The 14,665-nt window shown below is 52.0% G+C and overlaps 1 protein-coding gene across 5 annotated transcripts in view; it reads right to left on the reverse strand.

Moving 5' to 3' along the window:
* Window positions 1-1,175: 1,175 nt before the first annotated feature.
* Window positions 1,176-14,665, reverse strand: part of DIP2A (disco interacting protein 2 homolog A) — a 120,909-nt gene continuing 107,419 nt past the window's right edge. For all 5 annotated transcript variants that reach the window (XM_070377777.1, XM_070377773.1, XM_070377767.1 and 2 more), the window contains 9 exons: window positions 14,327-14,457; window positions 12,343-12,511; window positions 11,823-11,993; window positions 10,016-10,077; window positions 9,172-9,229; window positions 7,108-7,182; window positions 6,653-6,827; window positions 6,053-6,176; window positions 1,176-3,463 (listed from right to left, as the gene is read on the reverse strand). In XM_070377777.1, coding sequence (XP_070233878.1) covers window positions 3,211-3,463; window positions 6,053-6,176; window positions 6,653-6,827; window positions 7,108-7,182; window positions 9,172-9,229; window positions 10,016-10,077; window positions 11,823-11,993; window positions 12,343-12,511; window positions 14,327-14,457 — 1,218 coding nt within the window. In that variant the 3' untranslated portion in view covers window positions 1,176-3,210. The remainder of the gene's footprint in view (window positions 3,464-6,052; window positions 6,177-6,652; window positions 6,828-7,107; window positions 7,183-9,171; window positions 9,230-10,015; window positions 10,078-11,822; window positions 11,994-12,342; window positions 12,512-14,326; window positions 14,458-14,665) is intronic.

Consider the following 14,665-nt stretch of genomic DNA (forward strand, 5'->3'; position numbering starts at 1 on the left):
AATTCTTCATTACTGAAATTGAGTATCAACAGTGCTAAGTAGTTTCAGTTGTGTCCGACTCTTTGGGACCCTATGGACTGTAGCCAGCCAGGCTCCTCTATCCATGGGATCTTCCAGGCAAGAATACCGGGGTGGGATGCCATTTCCTACTTCAGGAGATCTTCCTGACCTAGGGATCAAACCCACTTCTCTTATGGCTCCTGCACTGGCAGGCATGTTCTTTACCACTAGTGCCACCTGAGAAGCCAAACGAGTATCAGAGGAAAGAGGACAAATGCTATACACAGTGTTATTACACTGTTACTGCATCCAGTTTAGAGAAAGTGTTTCTTCTTTAACTCAAGACCTAAAACTTATGCAGCATGGTCTCAGGTAGAAAGAGAATGCTCCTCTCTTGTTTTTGCACCAGCAAGTAGCATGTGCATGATCCTCCAACAACGCTTGCTCTCAGGGAGAGGCCCTGGCGAGAGCGTCTGACTCTGGCAGACTCTGGCAAGAAGAGGCAAACACAGGAGGTGAGTCGTTCCCCATAGAGTTGAGCTGACCATCCCGGGACAATCTCTCTGAAACAAGTCAGCTATATTCATAATCTGAAATTAAGCACAAGTAACCTTAGTTTGCATAAAATAATCAGTACATTTAAAAAACAAGCAGAATGCAATATTGTAAAGCAATTATCCTTCAATTAAAAACAAAAACAGAGAATCAAGATACAAATGGCCCAGTAGGAAAAGTATGGATTATACAGAGGTTCTGATCCTTAACATAAACTGGCTCCTACAAATCAACTAAAAAAAAAAACCCAAAAACCCTTGCACACCATAAGAACTGCCAAGTAAGACACATCAAATGAGAAAGTAAAATGACCACAAACACATGAAAACATATACAGCACCATCAGACAGGATACTTATTTGACTGACAGGGACTCATTTTTTATTGCCAGTGTTCTCAGGTTTCCAGGAACAGCCTCTCCACTCCGCCCTGTGCCCTTCCGAGGATGGAGTGCCCAAAGCTTCACCCCAGCAGAGCTGAGCCCCAGGCAGGCTGTGCGTATGAACGTGCTCCTGTGAGGAGGCTCATGGTAGCGGGCTGAGAGGGTGCTGACAGAGCCTGTGAGGACAAGCTGCCCCCACCTGCTGTGTGACACAATTGTTAAAACATGCAGAAGAATATATGGAACAGATTAAAAGTCTAATTTATTAAGTACAAAAGCTGATTATAAAAGTATATGACTGACCTAATTTTGTAGAAGTGTTTTTAAAGAAAAAAATTAAACCTGGAAAGGATTTACATCAAATACTAACACACTGTCATTAAACGAGAGGTAGGATTATGGGAGATTTAAATTTTATTCTTTATACTTTAATGTGCTTTGTAGATTTTATGCTGCAGCATAAATGCTTCTATATTCAGCAAAGAAAAATGCATAATAAAATACCTGCTTTTTGGGGTAATTTAAAAAATCTTTTCACACATTTCAAATGGCAGAATTACAAACAGTCCATAACTTTTATTAACATATTGATATAAAAATTTTTTCTGACATACAGAATTCCCAGAGAGTAATTTTAAAACATTTTAATGCTTCTTAAAATCTTAATTTACAAGACGTATCTTACTGCCACTTACCTTTCAATACAAAAATTTTACAATGCCTGTTGCTATAAAATGACAACATAAAGGGCTGGGTGGTTCCTCTCCTACAGGCCATTCTGTTATGAGGAATATCCATTAGTCCACTGCTAGAACCTCTGTATGTCAAACAATAAGTTACACATGTTATATACATAATTACACGAGGACTGTTCAGTTCCAGTATGTTCTTACATACCACACTGCATACCAAGAGCTACTGAGCACAAGCTACTTGTAGCCGAGAGTTAGATGTGAGAGTCAGCCCAGTCAGCCAGGCCTTTTTGGCGGAGAATTTTAAATGGTAAAGAATTAACAACTGTTAGGCACTGATTCAGGTTAATTCCAGAAACACCTGGCTGTTTCTAGGAAGCATGTGATTCGTAAACTTTCTGACCCGCAGTCCCTGACAGTTCGTAACACATTTTTTATTAGTGATACAAAAATACTCTGTCTTAGATTCGAGCTTCACTTCAAATTCTTAGAAGTATCTAAAGGATTTCACGTTCTCTGATTTATATTTACTATAATATTATATCACTCAGTTTAGTCGAGTTCAAATAAAATAAGTGAACATGATTTGGCCAAATTTTACAGGCACACAACTCACGATGCAACAGTGGCTGGCAAAGTTCTCGGGCCCTGGGCTGTACCACCACACATGTAAACCTCAGCCCACCGGTGAGTCCACATCTGCTGATGTGTAATAAAAACAGTAACTCAGTACAATTTTGGACAGTGAGAAGATCCTATACTGTGGTCATGAAAATCAGCACTTCAGCTGAATAGCAACAAGCCAGAAATGCAGAAAGAGGTTTAAAACTCAGCGTTCCTTTATCTTTCTGAAACAGCTGCTCACCTGATGGACCCTGTCGAGGGTTAGAGATGACACAGGCAGGCAGGCGGCATACCAATGTTCAGAGAGGAAGTGTGTGTGCATGAGCCTGGTCTGAGGCCCAAAGCAGGTCGGGGGTGGGGAAGAGGGGGCCAGGCCAGGATCATGCCCTGCCCACCAGCCTTTCTGTATTTTGCTCTTCCCTGTGAATCAGAACTGAAGCAGCTGTCCCTGGGCCTCAAATTCCTTCTCGCATAAATTCTAAGTATGACCTTGTCATCTGAAATGGTATAGTTGAATTTTTAAAATCGAGAACTGAATTTTTAGCCTAAAAAAAGTGCAAACTCATAATACAGCAGAGGACTATACCTACAGCACCTGCAGTGCCCGCACCAGGCTTCTTTCCCAGTCACACCATCTGTTGCAATACTGACATTCATGTTTCTGTAAATGTTCCAGATGATTAAAAGGTTTTGAGTAATTCAGGAAGTGGTTTCTAGAATGAGATGGGTATGTAAGCGCATGGGTGGGGCCCTGTGCTCAGGAGCCTGGGGTCCTCTCCCCAGGGGCTGCAGACGTACCCCAGCCCCTCCAATGGCTCATGAGGCCCCTCTGGGGCTGGTGCTGAGCAAGCTCACGTGCTGTAGGCCACACAAGTGGGGTCCAGCTGGTCGGGGCTGAGTGGGCTCACGTGTTGTAGGCCACGCAGGTGGGGTCCAGCTGGTCGGGGCTGAGCGGGCTCACATGTTGTAGGCCACGTAGATGGGGTCCAGCTGGTCAGCTAGGAAGCCATCGCGCAGGTGCATGCGCTGCTTCTCCCCACGGGAGTTGATGGGGATGACACCCGGGTCCACGATGACCACCACGCCCACCACCAGGTGGTGCTCCTCCAGCACCACGTTCGTCACCAGGGCCACCAGGTCCAGCGCGTCCTGCTCCAGCCCGTCCAGCTCCACCACCACCACCAGCAGGTTGGTCCAGGTGAACACAGCGCTGCAGGTAGAAGGCGAATGGTGTCACATGGGGCTGGGCGATGGCTTCAGGGGCCAAGGACACACAGGAAATGATGCCAGGCAAAGACCACTGAAACATACTTAAGTAGGTTTACTGACGTCATCCTCTGCTCAAGTCAGTTACAATTCAAAGGTTTGGCTAAGTGTGTTTTATTGGAATATCTACTCTAATTAAAGTTCTCTCTAAGAATCAAGACAAATCTGACAAAAAATGGTCCACTGGAGGACCCATCCTCTTTAGCATTCTTGCCTAGAGAACCCTAGGGACAATATGAAAAGGCAAAAATACATGACACCAGAAGATGAGCCCCTCCAGGTCGGAAGGTGTCTAATACGGGGAAGAGCTACTGGGGAAGAACAGAGGGCAATTACTAAGAGTTCCAGAAAGAATAAAGCAGCGGGCCAAAGTGGAAATGAAGCTCAGTTGTGGATGTGTCTGGCGGTGAAAGTAACGTCTGATGAAAGAACAATATTGCATAGAGACCCGGAATGTTAGATCCATGAATCAAGGTAAATTGGAAGTGGTCCAGCAGGAGATGGCAAGAGTGAACACTGACACCGTAGGAATCGGCAAACTAAAAGGGAGGGGAATGGGTGAATTTAATTCAGATGACCACCATATCTACTACTGTGGGCAAGAATCCCTTAGAAGAAATGGAGTAGTCCTCATAGTCAGCCAAAGAATTCGAATACAGTTGTTCAGTCACTAAGTCGTGTCCAGCTCTTTGTGACCCCTTGCACTGCAGTACAGCAGGCTTCCCTGTCCTTCACTATCTCCCAGCATTTGCTCAAACTCATGTCTATTGAGTTCGTGATGCCATCTAACCATCTCACCCTCTGCCACCCTCTTCTCCTTCTGCCCTTAATCTTTCCCAGCATCAGGGTCTTTTCTAATGACTTGTTCTTTGCATCAGGTTTAAAAACCATAGTTGTGACTATACAGACCTTTGTCGGCTTTCCTTCAAAGGAGGAAGCATCTGTTACTGCTTCTATTTTTCCCCTCTGATTTGCCATGAACTGATGGGACCAGATGGGTTAGGGTTAGGAGGAGAGTGAAGAAGCTGGCTTAAAACTCAATATTTAAAAAACTAAGATCATGGCATCTGGTCCCATGACTTCATGGCAAATGGAAGGGGGAAAAGTGGAAACAGTAACAGACTATATTTTCTTGGGCTCCAAAATCATAGCAGCCATGAAACCAAAAGACACTTGCATCTTGGAAGAAAAGCTATGCTAAACCTAGACAGCATATTAAAAAGCAGAGACATTGCTTTGCCAAGAAAGGTCTGTATAGTCAAAGCTATGGTTTTTCCAGTAGTCGTACATCGATGTGAGAGTTAGACCATAAAGAAGGCTGAGCACCAAAGAATTGATGCTTTCTAACTGTGGTGCTGGAAAAGACTCTAGAGAGTCCCTTGGACAGCAAGGAGATCAAACCAGACAATCCTAAAGGAAATCAACCCTCAATACTCAGTGTAATATAGTTAACTTCAGCCAGTTTGATAAGTAGTCCAAGGCCCCTCAGGGATAAAGTCTGAATTCTTTACCTTAGCAGTCATGTAGGCACCGTGTTAATAATTATATAGCAACAACATCTTGCTTAAAGGCATGCTTTCCTCCTCAACAGGAACTCGTTCCTTCTGGCTAATCTCAAACTAAAGTTATCTCAGGATGCCTTGGAAAAGGGTCTGGTGGAACTTTTACAGTCTTGAGATATTCTTTTTACCTAAGCAGCCAACTGAAAAGTATATAATTTTCCGCTCAAGTTAACAACGTGGGGACTCTCTCTACCCACTTCTGATGTCTATGTCGGAAGTCTTCTCTGCCCCTTTTCAATAAACTCTATTTCCTCACTGCAAGCCTCAAGTGGTCTCTATTATCTGCCTGGTTTGGTGAGGGAATTTTTCTTCTCACAAGAGCCGTGAGCTCAAGTACAGCCTACACTCTGAGGCTACATCACATCAGAACTGGTTTCAACTGGAAGGACTGATGCTGAAGCTGAAACTCCAATATTTTGGCCATCTGATGTGAAGAGCTCACTCAATGAAAAAAGACACTGATGCTGGGAAAGAACGAGGGCAGGAGGAGAAAGGGGCTACAGAGGACAAGATGGTTGGATGACATCACTGACTCAAGGGACGTGAGTGTGAGAGATAGTGGAGGACAGAGAAGCCTGGCATGCTGCAGTCCATGGGGTCACAAACAGTTGGATTCAACCTAGCAACTGAATAACAAGAATCAAGAATATTATTTGATATTGAAAGCTGTACTTTTCCCACAGCAACCTCCCTCCAAAGTGAGGAAATCATGCGTCTTGACCATTTAAATTAGGAAATCCATGCAAATGCAGAGGTATTTCGGAGTAACTGGGGCGCTCACATTTTGCCTGTGCATTTGGGGACAGACTCTTAGTTTAAGACTGATTGAGAGAAGAAGAAAAACCAAGCAAACCCAAACAAGGGGTCTCTGGCACATGATTCGCAGAGTGTGTCTGGGGTCTGCTCCTGGAGAGGAGGTGGCTGCCCACACGACCGCGCGAGAGCTGCCAGCTGGTCCCCTGGGCCCTCACCATTCAGCAATGCTCCTGTGCGCACGGATCACGGACGTCTCGATGTCGATGGGGTGGTAGCGCATGCCCCTCAGCTCCAGCGTCTCGTCCAGAGACCCCACCACGTACAGCGCATCATGTCGCTCTGCAGATGGCACAGTTCACCACCTCAGCATGGCTCCCGTGCTGAAGCCTCCTGCCGTGCGCACCCACGTGTGAAGAGTACAGAACAACTTCTACTATCTCGGAGACAAGGCAGCAGCTACAGGGGCTCCCAAAGTTCTGACTGCATCTGGCCAGCCTGCTGTGGCTGTGGACTCTGTGACCTTGGGGGAATGTATGGGGAGGCCGTGATACATGGCTGGTGAGACATGCCCATGGCTCTGCCTGGGGGGCCCAACAGCCTCCCCCAGAACCCCCACACCCTCAGCAGAGGTCAGGATCCAGGAACAGTGAAGAAAAAGGAACAACTTTCAGAGAAACCATATCAGAGCACCTAAAGAAACCAGCTCCTGGGAAGGGGTGAGGTGAGTTGGCAGGAGGTCCCAAGACACTGCCTGTAGGGGCTCCTGGCTGTGGTAGCCCCAAGACTGGGGGTGAGCACTGCATAGGACCTCTCACCTCCGCTGGCATCGGTGAGCTCTGTCCTTCGAAGGAAGCCCAGGAAGCCAGTCCTCGCCCAAACAGTCTGGGTGTCTCCGAAACTCAGCCGGGCACTGAAGTGGTCGGCATGGAGCCCCTCTTCCCCGTAGACTGTGTAGTACCCGGTGGCATTGTGGGGGCTGCTCACCCAGATCTGGGGCCCAGAGCACAAGGGGGTCATTCATCACAAGTGCCAGGCACTGTGTGTCCCAAGACACGGCAGCACACAGTGGGGTGGGGGTAAGGGGCTTGAAATAAGTCACAAGAGAGGCCCAGAGAGCAAAGAATTCTCTCCTTCAAACAAACCGTTCCCCTCCTAGGACCCCTGAGTGACAGTTGCAGGACTGCAGCGTACAGTTCATCGCAAAGAATGAACTGGGAGCAACCCGCATGCACACCCAGGGGCCAGCGAGAGGTGGGGTCCCCATCCTCACCTCCCCCAGGTGCGAGTCTCCCAGGGGCCCTCTGGTCTCTGTGTGGGCGATGATGACCTTCACTCCAGGGAGAATCTGGAAGGAGAACCATGCTCGTCAGAGGGAGCGTGGCCCTCCTGACGCAAGAGCAGCAAAAACAACGCCCTTTGAAGATGATCTCAAGGACGTGACTCATACACGGCCATGACCAGGTTCAGAACCCGACCTAAATCTGACTGAATTTTAACAGAAGTAAGAGATTTTAATAAATAAAAATAAATTGTGAATCTTAGCAAAATCATCCAGCTCCTGAGAATGAACTCTATTTTGGACATGGAGAGGGGAGGAGGGGATCTTTCCCTGAGGCCCCTGTCGGGGCTCTTGAGGCCAGGGAGTCCAAACACAGCTCGGCTGGGCCCCCACCCACCCCAGAGTTTCTGGTTCTGGAAGGAAACCTGGCCACCAAGAGGCATTCCTGCCCTCAGACTTGGGGCTCCATGCCCACCAGAGGCTGTGGAGAAGGCTGGGGAGGGTGCTTCATGTTCAGCACCCCAACCCAGGGCCTGCGGCCCCACTGGACATGGGACTGACCACCTGGCTGCTTCTGGGTACCTATTCTGTGTCCTTAGTTTCCCTGGGTGTAAAACAGGAGATGACAGTGGAGCTTTCCAGCAGGTGGGGGAGAGGCGAGGGGTCACGGAAGGCTGGTCGGGCTCTGTTCTGTTGCCCATGGGATGCTGCTGAGCCTCTGACCTCCCCCCGTGTTACCAACCTGGACCCTGAGGACCCAGAGCTCTTCCCAGAACCCCAGTCCATCAGGCCCAAGTTATTGTAACAGAGAAATAACAGGGGGGGAAGTCCATCAAAACTGAGTGCAGAGCCACATGTGATTAGAAATAAAAATGTACCAGAAAGAATTAAGAACTGCTTTGAGAAAAACCACCATGTTTACAGAAAGGAAAATGCAGATTGTAGTGGGACACGTCTGTGCACCCAGGGAAGGGTGGGGGAGCCCAGGACCATCTCCAGCCCCCAGCCCCTCCCTCCGACACCTACACTCTCCCTCCTCCCCTCCGCTCCGTGAAGCTCCAGCCACACTAGCCTCTCTGTGGTCCCGGGACCTTCACACCAGCTGAGCCTGCTCCTCTTCTGGGGCCGCCCTCGGGAGGTGCACAGCCCCTACTAGCTCCTCTCCCACACTCACCTGGGCTCGTCAGTGCTGCCCCCGCTGCCCTGTCCCTCTCTGGGCACGCCCTGCCTCCTGAGAGGCAGACACGTGCACAGCGTGTGTGAGCAGGGCTAGAGGCTGTGCTGACTCCACTCTGTCGCGCATCCCCCTCAAGTCCCTCCCCCTTCACCCTGCCTGACCACTCCTTCCTCCGAACCTCCCCTGGTTCTGAAGATGCCTGGTCTCCTGGGTCTATGCCTGCTAAGCCCTCATGGTGGCCCACAGTTTTTCCCTAGGTGCCCTTGGGTGGTCTCACGGCCCCACCACCTAAGCCCTTGACACAGCTCATGTGGTCGAACCAGGCCTGGACTGCTTTAATGGTGAACTGCCACTGGGGATACTGCCTAGCTGTCACCTGAGCCAGGGGAGAAGCTCTTCCAGGCCCCAGTGGGCTGCTCCAGGTGGCACCAAGGCGCCAAGGCCTCAAGACCCTGCAGTGCAGTTCCTGCAGGTCTGCATCTGAGGTCCTCCCTCTGGGCTGGAGCTCAGATGTGGACAGAAAGATGTAGAGAGTGTGTGAGCATGTACGTGTGTGCGTGTTGTATGTGAGTGTATGTGTATAGGTGTGTGAGTGTATGTGAGTGTGCATCTGTTTGTATGATGTGTATGGGTGTGTCTATATGTGGGTATGTGTAAGTGTGTCTGAGCTTGTGTGACTGTGTGAATGCATGTGAGTATGTGTGTGTATGTGTGTCTGTGTGCAAGTGTGTATGTATGTGTGTGTCTGTGAGTACATGTGTGTGTCTGTGTGAGTGTGTGTGTATGTGTATGTGTGTGTGTGTGTGCGCGTATGCAAGGAGGTGAGGCCAGCTGGACCTCAGGGGACATAAGCTGGAAGCCAAGCCCCACGCCACTACCTTTCCAGACTCAGTCAATGGCAGACTGTGCGGAGAGCCCCGTTCCACCAGACGTACCCTACAAACGAACAAGAGAAACAAATAAAATTGACTACACAGACAGCAATCTCTAAAGAAGGCAACTCATAAGGTAATCAGAATTGATCAGCACTGTGACGGGCAGTCCCGTGACGGCAGCCAAGCCTTTAGCCTTGGATCGTGACCTTGCTGTGACCTTGGGACAGTGACTTCAGGTGCCTGGCTCAACCAGCAGCGCTCAGGTCAGGAGCCCCTGGCCAGCTGGCCTCGCCCTCCAGGAGGGTCCACCACGGTTTCCCTCAAGCTGAATGTGAGGGTCAGAATCTGGCTCTAAAGCCAGGGGGGACCCAGGCCTCGAGGCACACACCGTGGGGCCCCCAGGACACATGTGCTGACAGGATGTCTACATCCTGCCTGGAGACGGGTCTTCCTGTTTTTTACCCATAAAAATCCCAGTGTCAAATGCTCGGTCACTCTTGGAAGGTCGGTCCCCTCCTGGTCGTGGGAACAACTGATTAAAGGAGGACATGGTGAGACTTCCCTGCAGTCCAGTGGTTAAGAATCCTCCTGCCCATGCAGGGGCCATGGGTTCAACCCCTGTTTCGGGGAGACCCCACATGCCGAGGGGCAACTAAGACCACGTGCCACAACTACTGAGCCCAAGCACCTAGAGCCTGTGCTCTGCAGAAGCCACCGCAATGAGAAGCCTGAGCACTGCAGCGAAACCCAGCACAGTGAATAAAAAATAAAACAAAATAACTTTTTTAAAAAGGAAGAACACAGTGGGCAGGGGAGGCCCAGGCTGAAGGGGGCTGGGGGCTGTTACCTGTCATGGCGCAGTGCCCTCATGTCCACATAGACAGTTGTGGGGTCTGGGCCGGCCGTGCCCTGCAAGGGGAGCAGAGGAACGTCCGCTCAAACCTCACGCCCATCGTTTCCAGGGGTGTGGCATGCACACAGGCACAGCTCCTCCCAGCCAGGGGGCGGGGCGGGGGCGGGAAGGCAACTGCTCTGCCCCCAGCAGGTGTCTGCCTTCCTCCAAACACCTACAAGACTTGCTGACATGGCGGGAAGCCTCCCCTAGCACTGAAGGGAGAGATCAAGGCAAACAATCTCACATTTCAGTCCTGACAGCTTCGATTCCCACTGGTCCCTGAGAAAACACCACCATGGGTTTGGGGGCATTTCCCTGAGCTGTGCTTGCTCAGACCTAATTCTCTTAAGGGCTGAGCACAGCGTGGCTCCTTCAGGGGCGAGGCCTCAGCAGGACATTCAATGATGTTCCCACTCCATTCCTCTCACTTGACACCTGACGTTGGCCCTGACAGAGGACAGCACGTCCCTTCTGTTAAGACACTGAACATCAAAGTACACAGACACTCCGCCCCAACACCATTCTCTGGCGATCCCAGACAATGTCACCAACGTCTGCCCTGGAATGAAGACGGCTCTTCCTCCAGAGGCAGCAGACTGTGAATGCTAAATACTTCTGAAAATACTCTGCTTTTAAGCTCGTTTTTACAAAGGAGCAAGACCACGAGAGGCCACATGAACTCACAGAAGCACAGAGGCACCTCGAGGTCAAGGTCAAGGTCATACCTGCTCAGCCAGCTTTCCCAGCCTGTTGGGCTGACAGACACAAAGGAGGCCAGCAGAGCGAGACAGGGAAGAGACGCCACAGGAAACACAAACAGAGAGCATAGGCACGTGAGGAAGGAGCTGAGAGAGAGCAAAAGGCATCACTGCATCGAAGCGCACAGAGCAACAGCCAGGCTCCTGCTGACGTTTCCAGGAAGGAGGAGCCAGCTCCCAGACGCTGAGCGGACAGAAGGGCCGCGCATACAGCCACCAACCCCACGCCACCAGTCGAGGTGCAGTCACACCATCGACATCAGAAGGGATCTCCCAAGGGACCCCTTCACCTCCTCCTGCTATGCAGTAAGGGTCCAAGCGAGACCTGGACGGTCGGCATCTATACTGTGGAGAGGATGTCACAGGAACACCTGGACAACAGGATGCTGATCTCCCCAGTCCAGACACGCCCTGCACCTGGCAGGCATTGGTCAGGACCGGGGCTGGGGGACGAGGGACTGTGGTTCTCTTGAGGCCTTTCCTCCCAACAACCCTGAATGTAGGAGCAGGTGCATGCAATGCATTTTAGAAAGAAGTGGGATTGAGATACCAGCCAGAAACCTGGAAAAGAGCCCCAGCCCCCTGAAGAAGCAGAACACTGCTACAGTGAGCTGTTCTGAAACTTTGTTTCCTTTTAAAAAGTAAAATACCTCAGTGTTTCAAGAATGAGTTTAGGGCAATATAAATGATCACACTCATTAATGTTTCCATTTAAAATTGCCAGATGTCTCACAAAACAATAAACTCAATCTTGCTTTGGAATATTAGCTGCATACTGTGTCCAGCTTATCAATTCCTCTCAGTAATTGTCACTGTTCAAAAACAACTGGTGCTTTTTCCAAATAAGCCTTTGTTCATCAAGAACAGAATCTATTTTAAACAAAAATGCTCAGTTCTCAAAGCCATACTTGGAAAATCAAAAGGCTGGAGGCCAGAAGGTACCAAGGGACGGGGCGGTGCAGGGCGTGCACAGGCGCCCAGAGGAAGCCCCGCGGCCTTACCTGGAGGCAGATGGCCACATTGACCCTGCAGCCGAACGTGGTGCTCACGGCGCGCGCGGGCAGGCCCAGGTCTCTGAACAGCTTGGAGAAGGACTGTGTGAGCGCGATTCTGGGCCGCTCCTCAGCCACCACCATGCAGGTGCGCACACACGACAGGTTCACGCCCTTCATCTGCGGGAGGAGCGTGCATGCCACGCCTGCGTCTGCGCGCAAGGGCCAAACCGCACGGAGCCCCGCCCCCTGGGTTCCGTGCCTCCGCGTCCTCCGCTGCTACACTCCAGCCCCAGGCCCTGGGGACCATGAGGCCTCAGAGATCCCTCGGTACGCTCAGAGCCAGGGTCGGACCCACCCCTCATCTCCTCCCAGAAGAAGTGAGGGGCCGCTGCGGGGTGCTCCACAGGTATGTGTGGGGGTGGAGCTCACAGCCCGGGGCAGGGCCCCCAGGGAGGGTTTTCTGTTTCCAGCCCCCTCTTCCCACCGGAACTGTCCCTGGGGTCTCTCCAGGCCCGCCCGCACTCACTCTGAGTGCCGCTGTCTGCGCACCCAGGCCCCGGGCACACATCTCCATCACCGAGTAGGAGCAGAACGTGACGCGTGCCTTGTACTGGCTGACGGCCCACAGCCACAGGGACACGTTGGTCTCCAGCTCCGGCGGGGGCACCAGCACCGACTGGTGTCCAGAGTAGACGCTGTGACAGCGACAGGGAGGGGTCAGCACTACACCTCACCCCTCAAGGATCTGCCCTTCCAGGCAGAGTCCGCCCCTCCTGCTCTGGTCAAGTCGGGGTTTCGGTGGAAAATGTGGGACGCAGGTCCGCCCACCAGCATTCAGGGGCCCAGGGTCTTGGTGAGGGACCCACTGTGGGCAGGGCTAGGTTCTATTCATGAAGATGGGTCCCTACTTCCCTGTCCTGGATGGAATTCGTAGTAACACAGAGTGTGCATTTAATAAAAATGCACTTCTACCCTTTAACTCCACTTCAGACCCACACTCCAGCTGCCGGCACACTCACACACACCAGCCATTCAGCGTGTATCCTCTGCTTCCTGGACCCTTAACAATATATCTTAGAGATGGGTGGGGGTGGGACTTTAGAGAAGCGGTTCAGTTAGCAGGTGGTAAGGAGTGGGTGGAGCTGTACCTGAACACCCATGGTGCACGTGCCTGTACACTCACCCTCCACTCACCTGACATCCACCCTCCACTCACCTGCACATCCAACTTCCACTCACCTGACACCCACCTTCCACTCACCTGCACACCCACACTCCACTCACCTGACATCCACCTTCCAATCACCTGCACACTCACCCCGCACTCACCCAACACCCACCCCCCACTCACCCGACACCCACCTTCCACTCACCTGACATCCACCTTCCACTCACCTGACATCCACCTTCCAATCACCTGCACACTCACCCTGCACTCACCCAACACCCACCCCCCACTCACCCGACACCCACCCTCCACTCACCTGACACCCACCCTCCACTCACCTGACATCCACCTTCCAATCACCTGCACACTCACCCCGCACTCACCCAACACCCACCCCTCACTCACCCGACACCCACCTTCCACTCACCCGACACCCACCTTCCACTCACCTGCACACACACCCTCTACTCACCTGACACCTACTTTCCACTCACCTGCACATCCACCCTCCACTCACCTGACACCCACCTTCCACTCACCCCACACCCACCTTCCACTCACCTGCACATCCACCCTCCACTCACCTGACACCCACCTTCCACTCACCCGACACCCACCTTCCACTCACCTGCACACACACCCTCTACTCACCTGACACCTACCTTCCACTCACCTGACACCCACCCTCCACTCACCTGACACCCACCTTCCACTCACCCGACACCCACCTTCCACTCACCTGCACACCCACCCTCTACTCACCTGACACCCACCCTCCACTCATCTGCACCCCCACCCTCCACTCACCTGACACCCACCCTCCACTCACCTGACACCCACCCTCCACTCACCTGCACATCCAACTTCCACTCACCTGACATCCACCTTCCACTCACCTGCACAACCACCCTCCACTCACCTGACACCCACCCTCCACTCACCTGACACTCACCCTCCACCCCCCTGCACACCCACCCTCCATTCACCTGACACCCGCCCTCCACTCCCCTGACACCCGCCCTCCACCCCCTGCACACCTATCCTCCACTCACCTGACACCCACCCTCCACCCCCCTGCACACCCACCCTCCATTCACCTGACACTCACCCTCCACTCACCGGACACCCACCCTCCACCCCCCTGCACACCCACCCTCCATTCACCTGACACCCACCCTCCACTCACCTGACACCCACCCTCCACTCCCCTCACACCCACCCTCCACTCACCTCACATCCACCCTCCACTCACCTGACACCCGCCCTCCACTCACCTGACACCCGCTGTCCACCCCCCTGCACACCCGCCCTCCACTCCCCCTGACACCCGCCCTCCACTCACCTGCACAGACACCACAGGGCGAAGCCGAGGCCACAGTAGGGGTCGAGGCAGATGGCGATCTGCCTGGAGGGGTACAGCTCACACTGCAGCTTGATGGAGCGGCACAGGGCGCTGGTGGCCGCATGCGACATCTGAAGGAGTAAAAGCCCACATACACCAAAAACCCCCAGGAATGCACACTAAAAACCTTCTAGGCGAGACATCAGGGCGATAAAGAATTTTAACAGAGCTTTTGGTGACAGACTCATCCAAGCCACCTGGTTGTCGAGGCCAGAGTCATGAATCAGAAAGTTTAGGTATCACCATAAAACATCAAGACATGCATTACTCTTCAGGCTA

Source organism: Bos mutus, chromosome 1 (genome assembly GCF_027580195.1).
Source record: "Bos mutus isolate GX-2022 chromosome 1, NWIPB_WYAK_1.1, whole genome shotgun sequence".
NCBI classification, from domain to species: Eukaryota; Metazoa; Chordata; class Mammalia; order Artiodactyla; family Bovidae; genus Bos; species Bos mutus.